Source organism: Lepidochelys kempii, chromosome 21, assembly GCF_965140265.1.
Source record: "Lepidochelys kempii isolate rLepKem1 chromosome 21, rLepKem1.hap2, whole genome shotgun sequence".
NCBI classification, from domain to species: domain Eukaryota; kingdom Metazoa; phylum Chordata; order Testudines; family Cheloniidae; genus Lepidochelys; species Lepidochelys kempii.
The window spans coordinates 18,975,689-18,990,533 of record NC_133276.1 but is presented as its reverse complement, the minus strand read 5'-3'; the positions used below and the strand labels follow the sequence as shown (position 1 = coordinate 18,990,533).

General features: G+C 48.0%; 1 protein-coding gene across 7 annotated transcripts in view; it reads right to left on the bottom strand.

Annotated features, from left to right (window-relative positions):
• The window catches only part of LZTR1 (leucine zipper like post translational regulator 1), a 298,705-nt gene that overhangs the window by 74,617 nt on the left and 209,243 nt on the right, over positions 1–14,845 (bottom strand). For all 7 annotated transcript variants that reach the window (XM_073319623.1, XM_073319627.1, XM_073319622.1 and 4 more), the window contains 2 exons: positions 13,477–13,660; positions 12,571–12,740 (listed from right to left, as the gene is read on the bottom strand). In XM_073319623.1, the coding sequence (XP_073175724.1) occupies positions 12,571–12,740; positions 13,477–13,660 (354 nt within the window). The remainder of the gene's footprint in view (positions 1–12,570; positions 12,741–13,476; positions 13,661–14,845) is intronic.

The following is a 14,845-nucleotide window of genomic DNA, read 5'->3' as shown; positions in this document are numbered from 1 at the left end:
TAAGGACGAGTCATGGTAAAAGTGTGGACTGATCCGCACGTCACTGACATGCAAATTTTGAAATAGGGATGTTTCATATAGAAGCTGAAGAAACCGCCTGAGCTCTGGTGGAATGAGCTCTCATGAGCATGGGTGAATGTGACCCAAGGCACACATGTATTCACATCCTAAGCATTACTGCAATAACATTTGTACAAAACATGCCTTGAAAGCTAACACCACCCTGGTCAATAATATAATTGTGAACATAGGTGCTGACTCCTTGGGTGCTCCGGGCTGGAGGACCCATGGGGAAAAATTAGTGGGTGCTCCGCATCCACCAGCAGCCAACCTCCCCAATCCTCACCTCCTTCTCCTCCCCCCACCCAAGTGCACTGCGTCCCTGCTCCTTCCCCTCCCTCCCAGCACTTCCAGCCTGCCCGTCGCCTAACAGGTGTTTGGCGGTGCTAAGGACTTTCCGGGAGGGGGAAGAATGGGGATGTGGCACGCTCTGGGGAGGAGGCCGAGAAGAGGCAGGGCAGGGGTGGGTACTTGGTGGAAGGGGGTGGAATGGGGGTGGGGCAAGGGCGGTGCAGGGGTGGGAAGAAGCAGGGCCAGGGGGTCGAGCACCCACTGGGCAGAGGGGAAGTGGTTACATATGTTTGTGAAACATATGTAACATTATATATGAAATTATAAATGTTCTCTATAATGTTATTAGAGCATGTTTAAGACCAGATGGTCTAGCCCAGGTAAAGCCAATAAACCAATTTGTCTTAGACTAACAAATTTGTTTAGCCTTAGTTTACATATTAGCACTAAACAAAGCCATCAAGCTAAATCGAGTGGGGGTTATCCTGAGACTGAACTCAGGAGACAGAACTAACATAGTTCTTGCATCCCTGAGAGAGACAGGAGACTGAATCATGGAAGTCAACGAATAGCTATGCAGGTGGTGTCGGAGAGAAGGCTTTGGATTCTTTGACCATGAGATGGTGTTCCAAGAAGGAGGAGTGCTAGGCAGAGACGGGCTCCACCTAATGAAGAGAGGGAAGAGCATCTTCGTGAGCAGGCTGGCTAACCTAGTGAGGAGGGCTTTAAACTAGGTTCACCAGGGGAAGGAGACCAAAGCCCTGAGGTAAGTGTGGAAGTGGGATACCGGGAGGAAGCACGAGCAGGAGTGTGTGAGAGGGGAGGGCTCCTGCCTCACACTGAGAAAGAGGGGCGATCAGCGGGTTATCTCAAGTGCCTATATACAAATGCACAAAGCCTGGGAAACAAGCAGGGAGAACTGGAAGTCCTGGCAAAGTCAAGGAATTATGATGTGATTGGAATAACAGAGACTTGGTGGGATAAATCCCATGACTGGAGTACTGTCATGGATGGATATAAGCTGTTCAGGAAGGACAGGCAGGGCAGAAAAGGTGGGGGAGTTGCACTGTATGTAAGAGAGCAGTATGACTGCTCAGAGCTCCGGTATGAAACTGCAGAAAAACCTGAGAGTCTCTGGATTAAGTTTAGAAGTGTGAGCACCAAGGGTGATGTCGTGGTGGGAGTCTGCTATAGACCACCGGACCAGGGGGATGAGGTGGACGAGGCTTTCTTCAGGCAACACGCAGAAGCTACTAGATCGCACGCCCTGGTTCTCATGGGAGACTTCAATCACCCTGATGTCGGCTGGGAGAACAATACAGTGGTGCACAGACAATCCAGGAAGTTTTTGGAAAGTGTAGGGGACAATTTCCTGGCGCAAGTGCTGGAGGAACCAACTAGGGGCAGAGCTCTTCTTGACCTGCTGCTCACAAACCGGGAAGAATTAGTAGGGGAAGCAAAAGTGGATGGGTACCTGGGAGGCAGTGACCATGAGATGGTCGAGTTCAGGATCTTGACACAAGGAAGAAAGGAAAGCAGCAGAATACGGACCCTGGACTTCAGAAAAGCAGACTTCTTCTGAAGTAACCAAGTTGGGCAAAGGCAAAGTGAGCCTTGTGGGCCGCTGGCTGGCTGTTGGGGTCAAAGCTCTGGACAAAAGCTGCACAGTCACAAGACACCCAGGGTTAAAAGGCAGATATTGATCAAACCCCTGTCTGGCCTGAGTGAACCCCAAAACATCCAAGTGAAATCTACCCTAGCTACTTCATAACAGGATCTAATATAGTTAGTTATCTATTTGGACAACCTTTGGGTGGAAGTGGCTTGAACCTTAACCCTATCTGAAAAGGCTACACACAGTCTGTGGGATCTTGTGAAGGATGTGATCCCATCCAGGTAGTATGTTAGAGCCCTACTATGTCAAAGGGTGTGCCATTTGGCTTCCCCCTGGTGTGAGAGTAGCACTTGAGGGAGAAAACTGGGCAGGGAAGCAACTGATTTAAATAAAAATCAGAAACAATATTAGGCAGGAATTTGGAGTGAGGCCTATCTTTATGGAATGTCATGTCAGGTGGACCATCCATAAGGGCTTGCATGTCCCCTAACCTATGAGTTGATGTAAGCAGTGTGGAAGTATAACATTATATAAGTATAGCGTTGTATAAGGGGACATGCTGGATACATTGTACATGAGAGGGCATGCCAAAACATGTTACAAAGTATCTGAGGGAGCACATGTAGGGACAGTTAGCTTTTGAATGGAGAAGCAATTAAGACAGAGTCAGCAAGTCTAAGAAGCAGGCATCAGAATGGAAGGTGTGAAGGGCAATTAGTTAAGTTAACTGGAAGCTGTTAAAGGAGATTGTTAAGGGTGGCAGGTAATTGAAGATACGTGACTGGTCTCAGGGATCTCGAAGGGTGGTGACTAAAATATTTTTTCTTCTTTTGTCTGTAACTTCTCTGTAACTTGTTCTCCAAAAACAGTATAAATTAAGAGACACAAGCCCCACTCTAAATGTATTAGCAGAGCAGCTTTGCTAATAAAACAGAGTGGTCTGATAAATTGTGAGTCTGAGTCAAACTTTGACAGCAGTCTTCATAGACAGTTGATCAAAAAAGCAGGTTGCTTGTGGCTAAAAAGGAGGTCCCACTAAACAGTTAACACTGTGTTGAGGTCCCAGGAAGGAGGAGCCCCTTGGTCTGGGTGGAAAAACATGAATAAAACCCTTACGGAATCTAGCAACTGTAGGGTGGGAAGATACAGTATAACCCTGAATTGAGGATGGTATGCAGCTATTACTGCTAAATGTACTCTTATGGATCTGATGGATGGCCCCAAATGTGTTAGAGCTAGCAGACAGTCCTGAGTAGCAGAAAGAGGAATTGACAAGGGAAATGTTTTGGAGCCCAAATAGAAAACCTCTTCCATTTTGTTTCATTTCTCAGTATAGTAGAGGTTTTTCTGCTATGTACCAAACTGTCCTGGACTTCATTTGAACAGCTCCTTTCAAAGGCAGTTAATCAGCCAACAACCACACTGTCAGATGTAATGATGAAAGAGGTGAAAGATCTCACTTCTGTTTTGCAAAATCATGTCAGATAGAACAAGTGGTGTGTTGATAGGTTCATCAGCTCAGAGTATCAGAGCTGTCTGGGCCACGCTGGGTCTAGCATAATAACTGAGGCTGAACCTTGTCCGAGTTCCCTCAGGATCCCTGGTATTAAATGAATTGGCAGAAGGCATACATGAGCCCCTCTGCCTATGAGACTACAGAAAGCCTGGACTCAAAACCCCTCTGGAGCAGAACACACGGCATTTCTTGTTCTGATCTGTGGCACATATGTCTATTTCTGGACACCATATTGCAAGGGACCATTAAAGGTGAATTGGCCTGTTAACAACCCTTCAGTCATGGGGGGAAAGGCCGGGGGGAGGCAACTTGTCAGAGAAGTTGTTAGTGGGTTGTTGGTGAGATTGTTGTAATAAGCCATAAATCTAGAGTCCTATTTAGTCCATGATTTTTAGGGTCTAGCAAAGTTATAAATTTAAGCTCCCAGTAGTCTCTTTTGAAGATGTGAAGATTTCCTGAGAAGTCAGATAGAGTGATCATTTTCTGAAAAGTGTTCACCCACGTGGTGTTTTTTTCTTTTTTTATGATTTTTCTGTTAGCTCATTCGAGAGCATAGTGCCCGCCTGGTTTCACTCACATAGTTGTTACTGGGGCATTTAGTGCACCAGATAAGGTATGCCACATGTTGCAGGACTCTCAGATCTTGAAAGGTGTATTGGGGAGGGGGTGTCAATCATCGTAGCCATGGAGATATGTCTACAGGTTTTGCATCTGTTGTTCTGGCAGGGGTCTGGTAAAGATTTGAATTGATGTGTCCTGGTCTGTGGGGAGCTTGCTTCTAATGATGATTTTGGAGAAGCTGCGGGGTTGTTTGAAGGCCAGAAGAGGGGTTCAGAAAAGATTTCTTTCAGAATGTGGACCCCATAGAGTATGGGTTGTGAATATTTAATGCTATCTTATATGGGTTCCAGTGTGGGATGGTAAGTGACAACTACTGGTGTGCAGTCAGAGGGGGTTTTATTTCTGTATTGAAGCAGGTTCTCTTGGGGTATTTATGTGGCCTGTTCCATGATGCAATCTACTTCTCTGGTGGAATGTCCTTGTTTGGTGAAGGCAGTTTTAAGTGTGTTAAGGTTTACACACACTGTAGCACTTAGTGAAGAGCTTCTCCCATCAGCGTAGGTACTCCACCTCCAGAGAGGCGATAGCTATGTTGACGGGAGAAGCCCGTACTGTTTACACCCAGATTAAGCAGGTCCCTTTTCCCTGGGTAAGGTAACAGGCAGTTCCAGAACAATCAGGAACTTGCTGGAACCAATTAAGGCAGGCAGGCTAATTAGGACACCTGGAGCCATCAACCGATACATGAGGGGACTACCGCCAGACCTTTGTGTCTGGGTAAGCCAGAATGAACCCTCCACCTATGACGAGGTTGTCGCACCAGTAGAGAGGCAAAGGACGGCAAGGGAACTGACCCAACCACTTAAGGTTAAAGCATCTTAAGGCACCCTGGGTTAAACAAGCAGCACCAAGCCCCAAAGCTTGGGCAACTGGGCCCCCAGGAGGGAATAGTGGAAAAAGAGAGAGGCTGAAGACCCATCAGAAGCCGCAAACAGTTGGAGCACTGAGGGGAAAGAGGATAGTATCATTAGACTGCCCAAACCGAGAGACTGGGCAATGCCTAGGGCCCCATACAGATGTTACACCTGAGGGAGTGGGGACACATAGCTGCACAGTGTCCCAATGCCGAGGAGCCTATGCAGTGTAACCTGGGGAACTGGGCAGACACATGCTCCCTAATTCACCTGGTGGGGGTCGCACTAACCCTGCATATATACACCAGACCAGTAAAACTAAATGTGGCAGAAACCACGGCACTAGTTGATTTGGGGAGTGCTATCACGCTTATTTCAGGGAAGCTTGTGAAGTGTTGTCATCTGCTGCAGGTAAAGCGCACTGGGGTGACATGCGTCCATGGGACAGTTAGTTATTACCCCACCATCCCAGTAAAAATTGAAATCCAGGAGAACACTACTGAGGTAGCAGCAGGTGTAGTCCCTAAACTCCCATACCCGGTGCTCATAGGGAGGGACTTTCCAGGGTTTGGAGACTTACTCCCAGTAGGGGGACTGGAGAAAGGGGGAAACCCTGAAGTTAGTGAGACATCCATAGTAGACTGTCAACCCCCAATCTTCTCTGAAATATCCCCAGATTTGTTCTCCACTCCCAGGCAGGATAGAAAGAAGAAAAGGGAAAGAAGGGCAGCAAAGGCCTTGGGAACCCAAATACTGACCCAAAGCCAGAGGGTCGCTCTCTTAGGTAGGCGGACACGAGCAGCTGAAAAGGAGGCCACCCAGGAGGGAGACGCACCCACGTCTGACCCCCACCCTAATGCCTTTGACCCAGTAGAGGCGACAGAGACTGGCCCCCTAGATCTCGGGCAGAACAGCCCCAGGAGAGAAAATTTTGGACGGGACCAGGCTGAAGACCCAAGGTATGACAACATTAGGAAGGAGGTGACCGAAATAGATGGGGTCCCCATGGAAGGGAAAACCCAGGGACCAGGACCCTACTTCATGATGAAGAAGGATCTCTTGTACCGGGTCGCACCAGTACAGGGGCAGAAGGTACAGCAGATCCTAGTACCTCAAAAACACCAGAATGCTGTATTACATCTTGCCCATAGTCATCTTTTCGGGGGGCATTTGGGGGCAGAGAAGACCCTGGCATGGGTCGTGCGACGCTTCTTCTGGCCCAGAGTACACGAAGAAGTGCGGAGGTACTGTGCATCCTGCCCAGAGTGTCAGCTGCACAGTCCCCATCCCCACTTGAGGGCACCTTTAGTACCCCTTCCCATCATAGAGGTCCCCTTCGAGCGAATAGCCATGGACCTAGTGGGACTCCTGGAGAAGACAGCCTGGGGCCACCTATACTTCTTGTTTTGGACTATGCTACTCGCTAACCAGAAGCCATCGCCCTGCGGAGCACAGCCTCTAAAATGATAGCCAAAGAGCTGGTGGGGATCTTTGCCCGAGTGGGGCTACTAAAGGAGATATTAACAGACCAAGGAACCCCATTCATGTCGAAGCTAATGAAGGACCTCTGTACCCTGCTCCATATACGTACCCTGAGAACTTCAGTCTATCATCCACAGACCAATGGGCTGGTAGAAAGGTTTAACCGAACCCTCAAGGCTATGATACAGAAGGTGGTAAGTCGGGACAGGAAGGTTTGGGACACCCTACTACCTTACCTTATGTTCGCCATATGGGAGGTATCTCAGGCCTCAACTGGTTTTCCCCCTTTGAGTTATTATACGGGTGCCACCCCTGTGGCATACTAGATATCGCCAAAGAGATCTGGGAAGAGGAACCCAATGTGGGGAGAAATATAATTGAACATGTATTGCAGATGCGAGACCAGATAGCCAGGGTCACCCCTTTTGTACAGGAACATTTGGAAAAGGCGCAAGATGCCCAGCGAACCCATTATAATCACCAGGCAAAAGTCCGACAGTTCCAACCAGGGGAATCGGGTGATGGTGTTGGTACCCACGGCAGAAAGCAAGCTTTTGGCCCGATGGCAGGGGCCCTATGAGGTGGTTGAACCCGTTGGGGAAGTAACCTACAAGATGCGGCAGCCAGGACACTGGAAACAAGAACAGATTTATCACATCAACCTCTTGAAACCTTGGCACCAGCAAGAGGCATGTGTAGTGGCCCAAGAGGCCCCGAACCAGGGAAATAACCTACATGTGCAGGTAGATATAGGCAGATATCACCTGATCTGACACCGAACCAGAAGAAGGAGCTAACTAAGATGGTATCAGGATGTGTTTTCAACCAAACCAGGCCAGACCATGGAAGCATACCACCACATTATCACAGACCCTGGGGCAAAGATAACTTTAAGGCCCTACCGGGTCCCAGCGGCAAAAAGGGAGGAGATCAAGGCAGAGGTGAAAAGCATGTTGGAACCCACAGTCAGTGGTCGAGCCCGATTGTGTTGGTGCCCAAACCTGATGGCACCACTAGGTTTTGTAATGACTTTCGCCATCTGAACGAGATATCCAAATTTGATGTATAACCCATACCCCGCATTGATGAGTTAGTTGACCGCCTGGGCAATGCCCAATTTTTGACCACCCTTGATTTAACAAAGGGATACTGGCAGATTCCCCTTGCCAAAGAAAAGATGGCACTCTCTACAGCAGAGGGTCTGTTTCAATATACTGTTCTTCCTTTTGGACAGCATGCGGCATGTGCCACCTTCCAGCGTCTTATGGACAAGCTCCTGCGGCCCCATACCAGTTATTCAGCTGCATACCTGAATGATGTGATTATTCACACCCCCAACTGGGAGACCCTCTTGGAAAAGGTGGAAGTGGTACTGGACACACTAAGACTGGCCGGCCTTACAGCCAACCCAGGCAGGTGTGCTATAGGGCTTGCCAATGCTAAATACCTTGGCTACATTGTAGGAAGGGGCATGGCCAAGCCCCAAATAAACAAACCGGAGGCTAACCAAAATTGGTCCTGGCCAAATTGGAAAAAGCAAGTCCAGGCATTTCTGGTTGTGGTGGGGTACTACTGGCAATTTATTCCCCATTTCGCCACCAGAGCAAGTCCCCTGACAGAGCTGATAAAAGCTTGGGGTCCAGACATGGTGAAGTGGACAGATGCCGCAGAGAAAGCATTCATGGATCTACAGACAGCCCTCTGCAGTAACCCCATGCTTACAGCCCCACACTTCAACAAAGAGTTCATTTTACAAACAGATGCATCTGAAGTAGGACTGGGAGCTGTCCCGTCACAGATGGTCAGAGACAAAGAACACCTGATCCTCTACCTCAGCAGGAAACTCCTCCCGAGAGAGCAGAAGCATGCAGTGGTTGAGACAAAGTGCCTTGCTGTGAAATGGGCCATGGAAACACTATGTTATTACCTGCTGGGACAACGGTTTACCCTTGTGACCAACCATGCATCCCACCAGTGGATGCAATGAAATAAAAAGAAGAACGCAAGGGTGACCAGATGGTTCCTGTCCCCAACAACCTTTTCAATTCACCAGACAACACCGGGCTGGAAGCCACATGGCAATGCAAATGGCTTGTCACGGGTACACTGCCTGACATCCCAAGTTGCCCAACCCCGCGGTGTTGAACGGGGGGAGGGGGGGGGGGGGGAAAATATGTGACAGGGTCAGGCCAGATGGCTACAGGAGAGTAACAGAAGGCAGACATATTACCCCCAGATTAAGCAGGTCCCTTTTCCCAGGGTAAGCTAACAGGGGCAGTTCCAGAACAATCAGGAACTTGCTGGAACCAATTACGGCAGACAGGCTAATTAGGACACCTGGAGCCAATTAAGAAGCTGCTAGAATCCCTTAAGACAGGCAGGCTAATCAGGGCACCTGGTTTAAAAAAAGACCTTACTTCATTCAGTGAGGGGCATGTAAGGAGCTGAGAGTGAGAGGGAGTGCTGCTGGAGGACTGAGGAGTACAAACACTATCTAGCATCAGGAAGAAGGTCCTATGGTGAGGATAAAGAAGATGTTGGGAGGAGGCCATGGGGAAGTAGCCCAGGGAGTTGTAGCTGTTACACCGGTGTTATACAAAATACTGTAGACAGCTGTGATCCACAGGGCTCTGGGATGGAACCCAGAGTTGAGGGCGGGCTCAGGTTCACCCCATTCCCCCAACTCCCTGTTGGATACAGGAGGAGTTGACCTGGACTGTGGGTTCCACTAGAGGGTATGGTCCCTGGCCTCTCCCCCGACCCACTAGGTGGATCAGCAGAGGCTGCAGGGATTGTTCTCCTTCCTTTTCCCCACGCTCGCCAGTGATGAGGTTAGCTGAGTGAACGGCAGGTTTGAGCCACTAGCAAAAGTGGCCAAACTGAGGGCTCCTGTGAATCTCTGAGGCGAGCAAAGCCACCAATAAGCGCAGGACCCACCAAGGCAGAGAAGGAACTTTGTCACAGGCAGGTATAAATTGATAGTGTAGTCCAAGCCTCCGTATCAAGGGTCTCCACAATTCAGGACAGGAGGTCCAGGAAGGCTTTAGAATCATCTATAGCAAGGGTTCTCACACTGGTGGTCGGGACCCCTCAGGGGGTCATGAGGTTATTACATAGGGGGTCGCGAGCTGTCAGCCTCCACCCCACCCCCGCTTTGCCTCTAGCATTTATAATGGTGTTAAATATATTAAAAAGTGTTTTTAATTTATAAATGGTGGGGGGGTTGCACTCAGAAGCTTGCTATGTGAAAGGAGTCACCAGTACACAAGTTTGAGAATCACTGATCTGTAGCCAGGGTGCGTGCTAGTGTCTCTGCCTTGTCTGGTGGTGAGAAGGATTCCTTGGGGGATGTCGGGGCTCACTGTTGTCTCTCTAACATCTCCTGTTCCTGTGGGCCCACCTCTCATTCCTCTGTGGATGGGCTAGTCAGCGAAGCCATCAGGAAGCATGATCTATATTCCTTTTTCTACATTGTAGAAGACGCTAAACTGCTCCTTCACATGTCAATACAGCCAAACAAGGTGGCATATTTATGGGTGTTGACCATGTTGGGGCTGGTTGGCCCATGGCACTCCAGAGCCGGTTGAGGTGGTGCTCTAAATGTGGGCTCCCCAATATCCTCCTTGAAGTCATTCTCCAATGGCACGGAAGAGAGATTTCTGTTCAATGTCAGCAAGAAGGGATACACTGGCAAGAGTGAGGAGGAATATATCTCCTCACTGAAGGAGGGTACTGAGGGACTGAATGGGGCCAACTGATGTACTTCCTTGGCTTCATCACTGGCATTGGTACTGGGATCGTGGCAGGTATCTTGTTTTGCCCAACCGTTTAAGGGTTTTTTCCTTGGAGAAACATCCCATGTCTTCCATATGGGAGTTCCCTTCGGTCTTGGAGCTAGGTTTATGCTCAGACAGGCTACATCAGTGGGCGTCCAGTTTATAAGTGGATGCAATGCCAGGTTTACTTGCTGAGTTGGAGCAGCCCGTAAGGAAGACAAAGTTCTCAGCACCCGATTTACCAATGCCAAGTCTGTCAATGCCAAGATGCATAGTGCCAAGCTCTTAAGAGGCGGTTGACATCATTAGTGTCAACTCTGCCAGTGTCCTCTTTGCCTTCTTTCCACTGCCTGATCCTGGAGTTTGAAGAGTATTCAAGGGATCACTGGTCGACGCTAATTTAACCAGCCTCACTCTGGTCATAATCGTCACATCTGGGGCCAAAGTGATCTGTATGGACTGCTCAAGTACATGTAGCTTGAACCATGCATTCCTAGACTTGGAGGTCCTGGTGGAGAAGTTCTTGCACACAAAGGAATTATTCAGGATGTGACACTCTCCTAAGCAAGAGAGGCATTTGCTTGTCTGTCCATGATAGGGACAGGATTCCCTTGTTCATTGCAGGATGGGCAGGGTTTGAACTCTGTCACAAGACATGGGAGCTGGCAAGAAGCATTTTACCCTGTTGCACATGGGGTGGGGAGATGTCACCAATCAATATCCTTTAGAGAACAAATTTGATTGTAAGAATTCTTCACTAAGCATCTTGAAAGATCTGGCTTAAAGTGTCTGAAGCGAGTTGCAGGTCAGAGATTTGCCAAATTCCTTTTCACTCCTAAGGCAGTAGGGGGAACTGAGGGGGGTTGTGGCTGCTCTGCCCTTTACACCACTGTGTGGGAGCTATTCAAAATATCTGATCTTCTGCACATGAGGCTTGTGCACACCTACCGTGGGACTACACTGACACATACTTGAAGAGCTAACAACAGAGAAAAAGAAATGAGCTTAAGAAACCAGACAAACTTTAGTAGAGATAAATTCCTGTGACAAATGTGTGAATTTTCTGTAATATTTCTGTGAACTATATGCATCTCCTCACTGCACAGGAGGCAGAAGGGTTAACATGCTTCTCCTGGAACAGAGCAGGAGGCATGAGAGGCTTGGGTCATGTGGCTGTCTGGGGTGGTAAGAATGTGCCATCAAGAGCTGGCTGGAATTAGCATAAAGCAATGAAGGGTCCAGAAAAAAAATGGGAACCTCAATGACCAAACATGAATCCTTGACAGTAGGATAGAGCTCAGAGGCAGCAGAGCAGGATGAAGCCCCGGCTCCACCAACATGGACTCTATCATAAGTCTGTCACTCTCATACTAATCCAAAGACTTTCTGTGCTCCAGGCGACTAATAAAGGTTACCTTGCTGGAGAAAGGCTGCCTGGTGTTGCTGCAGTTACTTAAGAGCACTGCACTCTGGAAGGGGAAATCTCTTGCAGAAGTCTGCCTCAGCTGGACTCCCTGAAGGGAGCCACAGGGAAAGAGAGGTGGAGTCATGGACACCATGGTCCTGCCCCTGGAAAACCCTGGGGATCCAAGGGGTCCAGCACAGTAAAGGGGACTCCCAGTAGACTGGTTAAAGGCTAAGACACAGATCAGACTCTGGGAATCCATGACAACCACCTAAGAACTGTAAAGGGATTTCAGGTAAAGAGATGTTTTTAGGGCAGTAGCTGTTCCAGCTGCTGCATTAGGGCATGTCTACACTACAAAATTAAATCGATGTATAGCCACCATAGTAATTAAAATGGTGGTTCATGTCCACCTTCTGTCGGCGGAGCGCATTCTCACCAGGAGTGCTTCCACTGACTTAACTGTGTGGGGCACTGGAGGGCACTGACACCTGGAGCTCCCCACATCCCCCACCCCAGGGCTGACAGCCAACAGACGATGTACGTAACTCAGTGTCCACACCGGCACTGCATCACCCTAACTACATCAACCTACACCTCTCGCAGAGGTGAAGTTATTAGGTCGCTGTAGTGGGTGACTTACATTGGTGGGAGCTACATTTTAGTGTAGACACTTACAGAGCTAGGTCAACGTATGCAGCCCTAGGTCAACCAAACTCTGTAATGTTAAAGACATAGGAAGCAGGAGGAAGGGAGTCTAGTTTAATGCTGATGCTGACCCCCAGGTGGAATTTTAAGTTGCTACCAATTTCAAAGTCAACGTCAAAGCCTTAAAACCCACAAAACAACAACAACATGTTTTGTCCATGAGTCAATGTCTACAGTGACTATACTGAGCTTTAATTCTTTAATTTTTATCAGTAACCTTGTTAGTGAAATTCAGTGTTTACCTTTAGTTGATCCAGTTGAAGCTTGTTAGCATTTTCACACACAATGAGCACATTCTGTAGATCTACAGATGCTTCAATATACTGGAGGCAGAGCTGTTCCAGTCGCGAGAGCTTGAAATTCAGGGCTAGTTTGTACACGTCCATGATAAGTAGTACATCCTGCACATGACCTGTACATCACAAAGGGAAACAGTGTCATTCCACAGCTCTAGAGAGCTTTCTAATATAAGGTTCTTCAAAGATGTCCAGTGGGGTCAGAAATTTTCCCAATTTCTGATGCCATCTTGAGTAATTCGGATAGCAGAACCAAGGGAGATTAGCATTATGATCATCTAGTCTGATCTCCTGTTTAACACAGGTCACAGAGCTTCCCCAGAATAGCTCCTAAAGGAGATTTTTAGAAAAACATCCAATCTTGACTTTAAAATGGTCAGTGATTAATGGTTAATTACTCTCACTGTTAAAAATGTATGCCTTATTCCTGTCTGAATTTGTCTAGCTTCAACTTCCAGCCATTGCACTGTGTTATACCTTTCTCTGGTAGACTGAAGAGCCCATTATTAAATATTTTTTTCCCTATGTAAGTCTTATAGACTGTAATCAAGGCACTTCTTAACCTTCTCTTTGTTAAGATAAACAGAATGAGCTCCTTGAGTCTATGACTACAAATCATGTTTTCAAATCTTTTAATAATTCTTGTGGCTCTTCTCTGAACCCTCTCTGATTTTTGAGCATCCTTCTTGAGCTGTGGACAACAGAACTGGACTCAGAATTCCAGCAGCGGTTGCATCAGTGATAAGTATAAAGATTTGCTCACAAATTGCTAATATTCAATTTTCATTTTCTTTTTAAAAGACCCTATGGGCCAGGTTTGGCTTGCACACAGTCCTCCTCCTCCTGTCCTACCTTTGCGTGGGTATTTTATTTTATCCGTGTACAGGAACTGCATGAGCACCTCAAAGGGCTGAGCTTCAGCTTCTCGGATTGTCACTTCCAGCAGAGGTTGCAGGCAGCACAGCTTGACATTGCCACAAATCCCCTCGTTCTGGGACAGTGCTTGTCCCTCTTCTTCAATCTCTTGCTTTGATTTCTAATGGGATAGAAAAACAGTAAACAAAGAAGCAAAGGTCTGGGTGTGTCCAAGGGCTGGTTTGCCAGGAACAAACTGTTTGTGGGTGTGCATTTGTGAGACTGATGTATGTAGCTACATGGCTTTGCACTGTACTTCCTGGCGATGTGCTGTGGAGTTGGGTCCCTTCATGCCCTGAACTGGCTTTGTGACATTTATCTTTGAATTTCCCTGCATTTCAAAATAAAGAGAGCCTCAACCACAGAGCTCAGTAATGAAGTGTCCCATCTTCCCCCTGAAGAGGTCCATCAGATGCTGGAAAATCTCCTCTGCGCTCTGTGCACAACTGCATGTACACTCGGCAAAGTGGCTGCAAGGCCCCCAGTAAACTTCTCTGGTGCAGCAGGCCCCCATGACAGACACCGCAACAGCAACACAGGTTTGGATCCTCTGGCACAGGAGGCATCTCGGGCAGATCAGAGGCAGGGGAAGGCCTGGTTGAGACAGTCCTGCACCCTGATGCTTCCCAGGTCCCACAATGTCCATGAGGGCTAAGGCAGCAAGGGGTGCAAGTTAGTGCAGCCCTGGGATTGCTTTATCCTGTTTTCTTGGACGATCTGTCCCTTATCAATCTCAGCATAGCAGAGGTACAAAGCCTACCCTCTCAACCCGGTGCTGACCTGGGAACCCAAAGGACCCCAAATCCAGATATTCTCAGACTGATCATTTCACTTCCCTGCAAAAGCACTGGTCACACCAGAAGTGAGCTCCTGGCTGAAGCTCCTGGAATCTCCTTCACCGGAGGTATCCAAAAGGGCGCTGGATAGTCATCTGTCTTGGATGGTTTAGACAGAACAAATCCTGCATTTTGGCAAGGGGTTGGCATAGATGACCCTTGTGTTCCTTTCTAACCCTATTGTTTTATGATCTATGAAGCTCCCTGTGACAGGGCATACCTACCTTGCACCAGCCCTGTCATAAATATAAAGAAAAGGGTAGCATAAGATCCCTCCTTGGTAGCTGTACTGAATCGCTTTATCTGTAAGGGGTTAAGTAGCTCAAATCACCTAGTTGGAACCTGACCAGAATGACGAATGAGGAAAGAAGATACTTTCAAATGGGGGGGGAGGGGGCGGGTTGAAGAGAATTTGTTTGTGGCTCTCTTTGTTTGTTCCCTCTCTGGATGGAGGGAGAGATCAAGCAGGT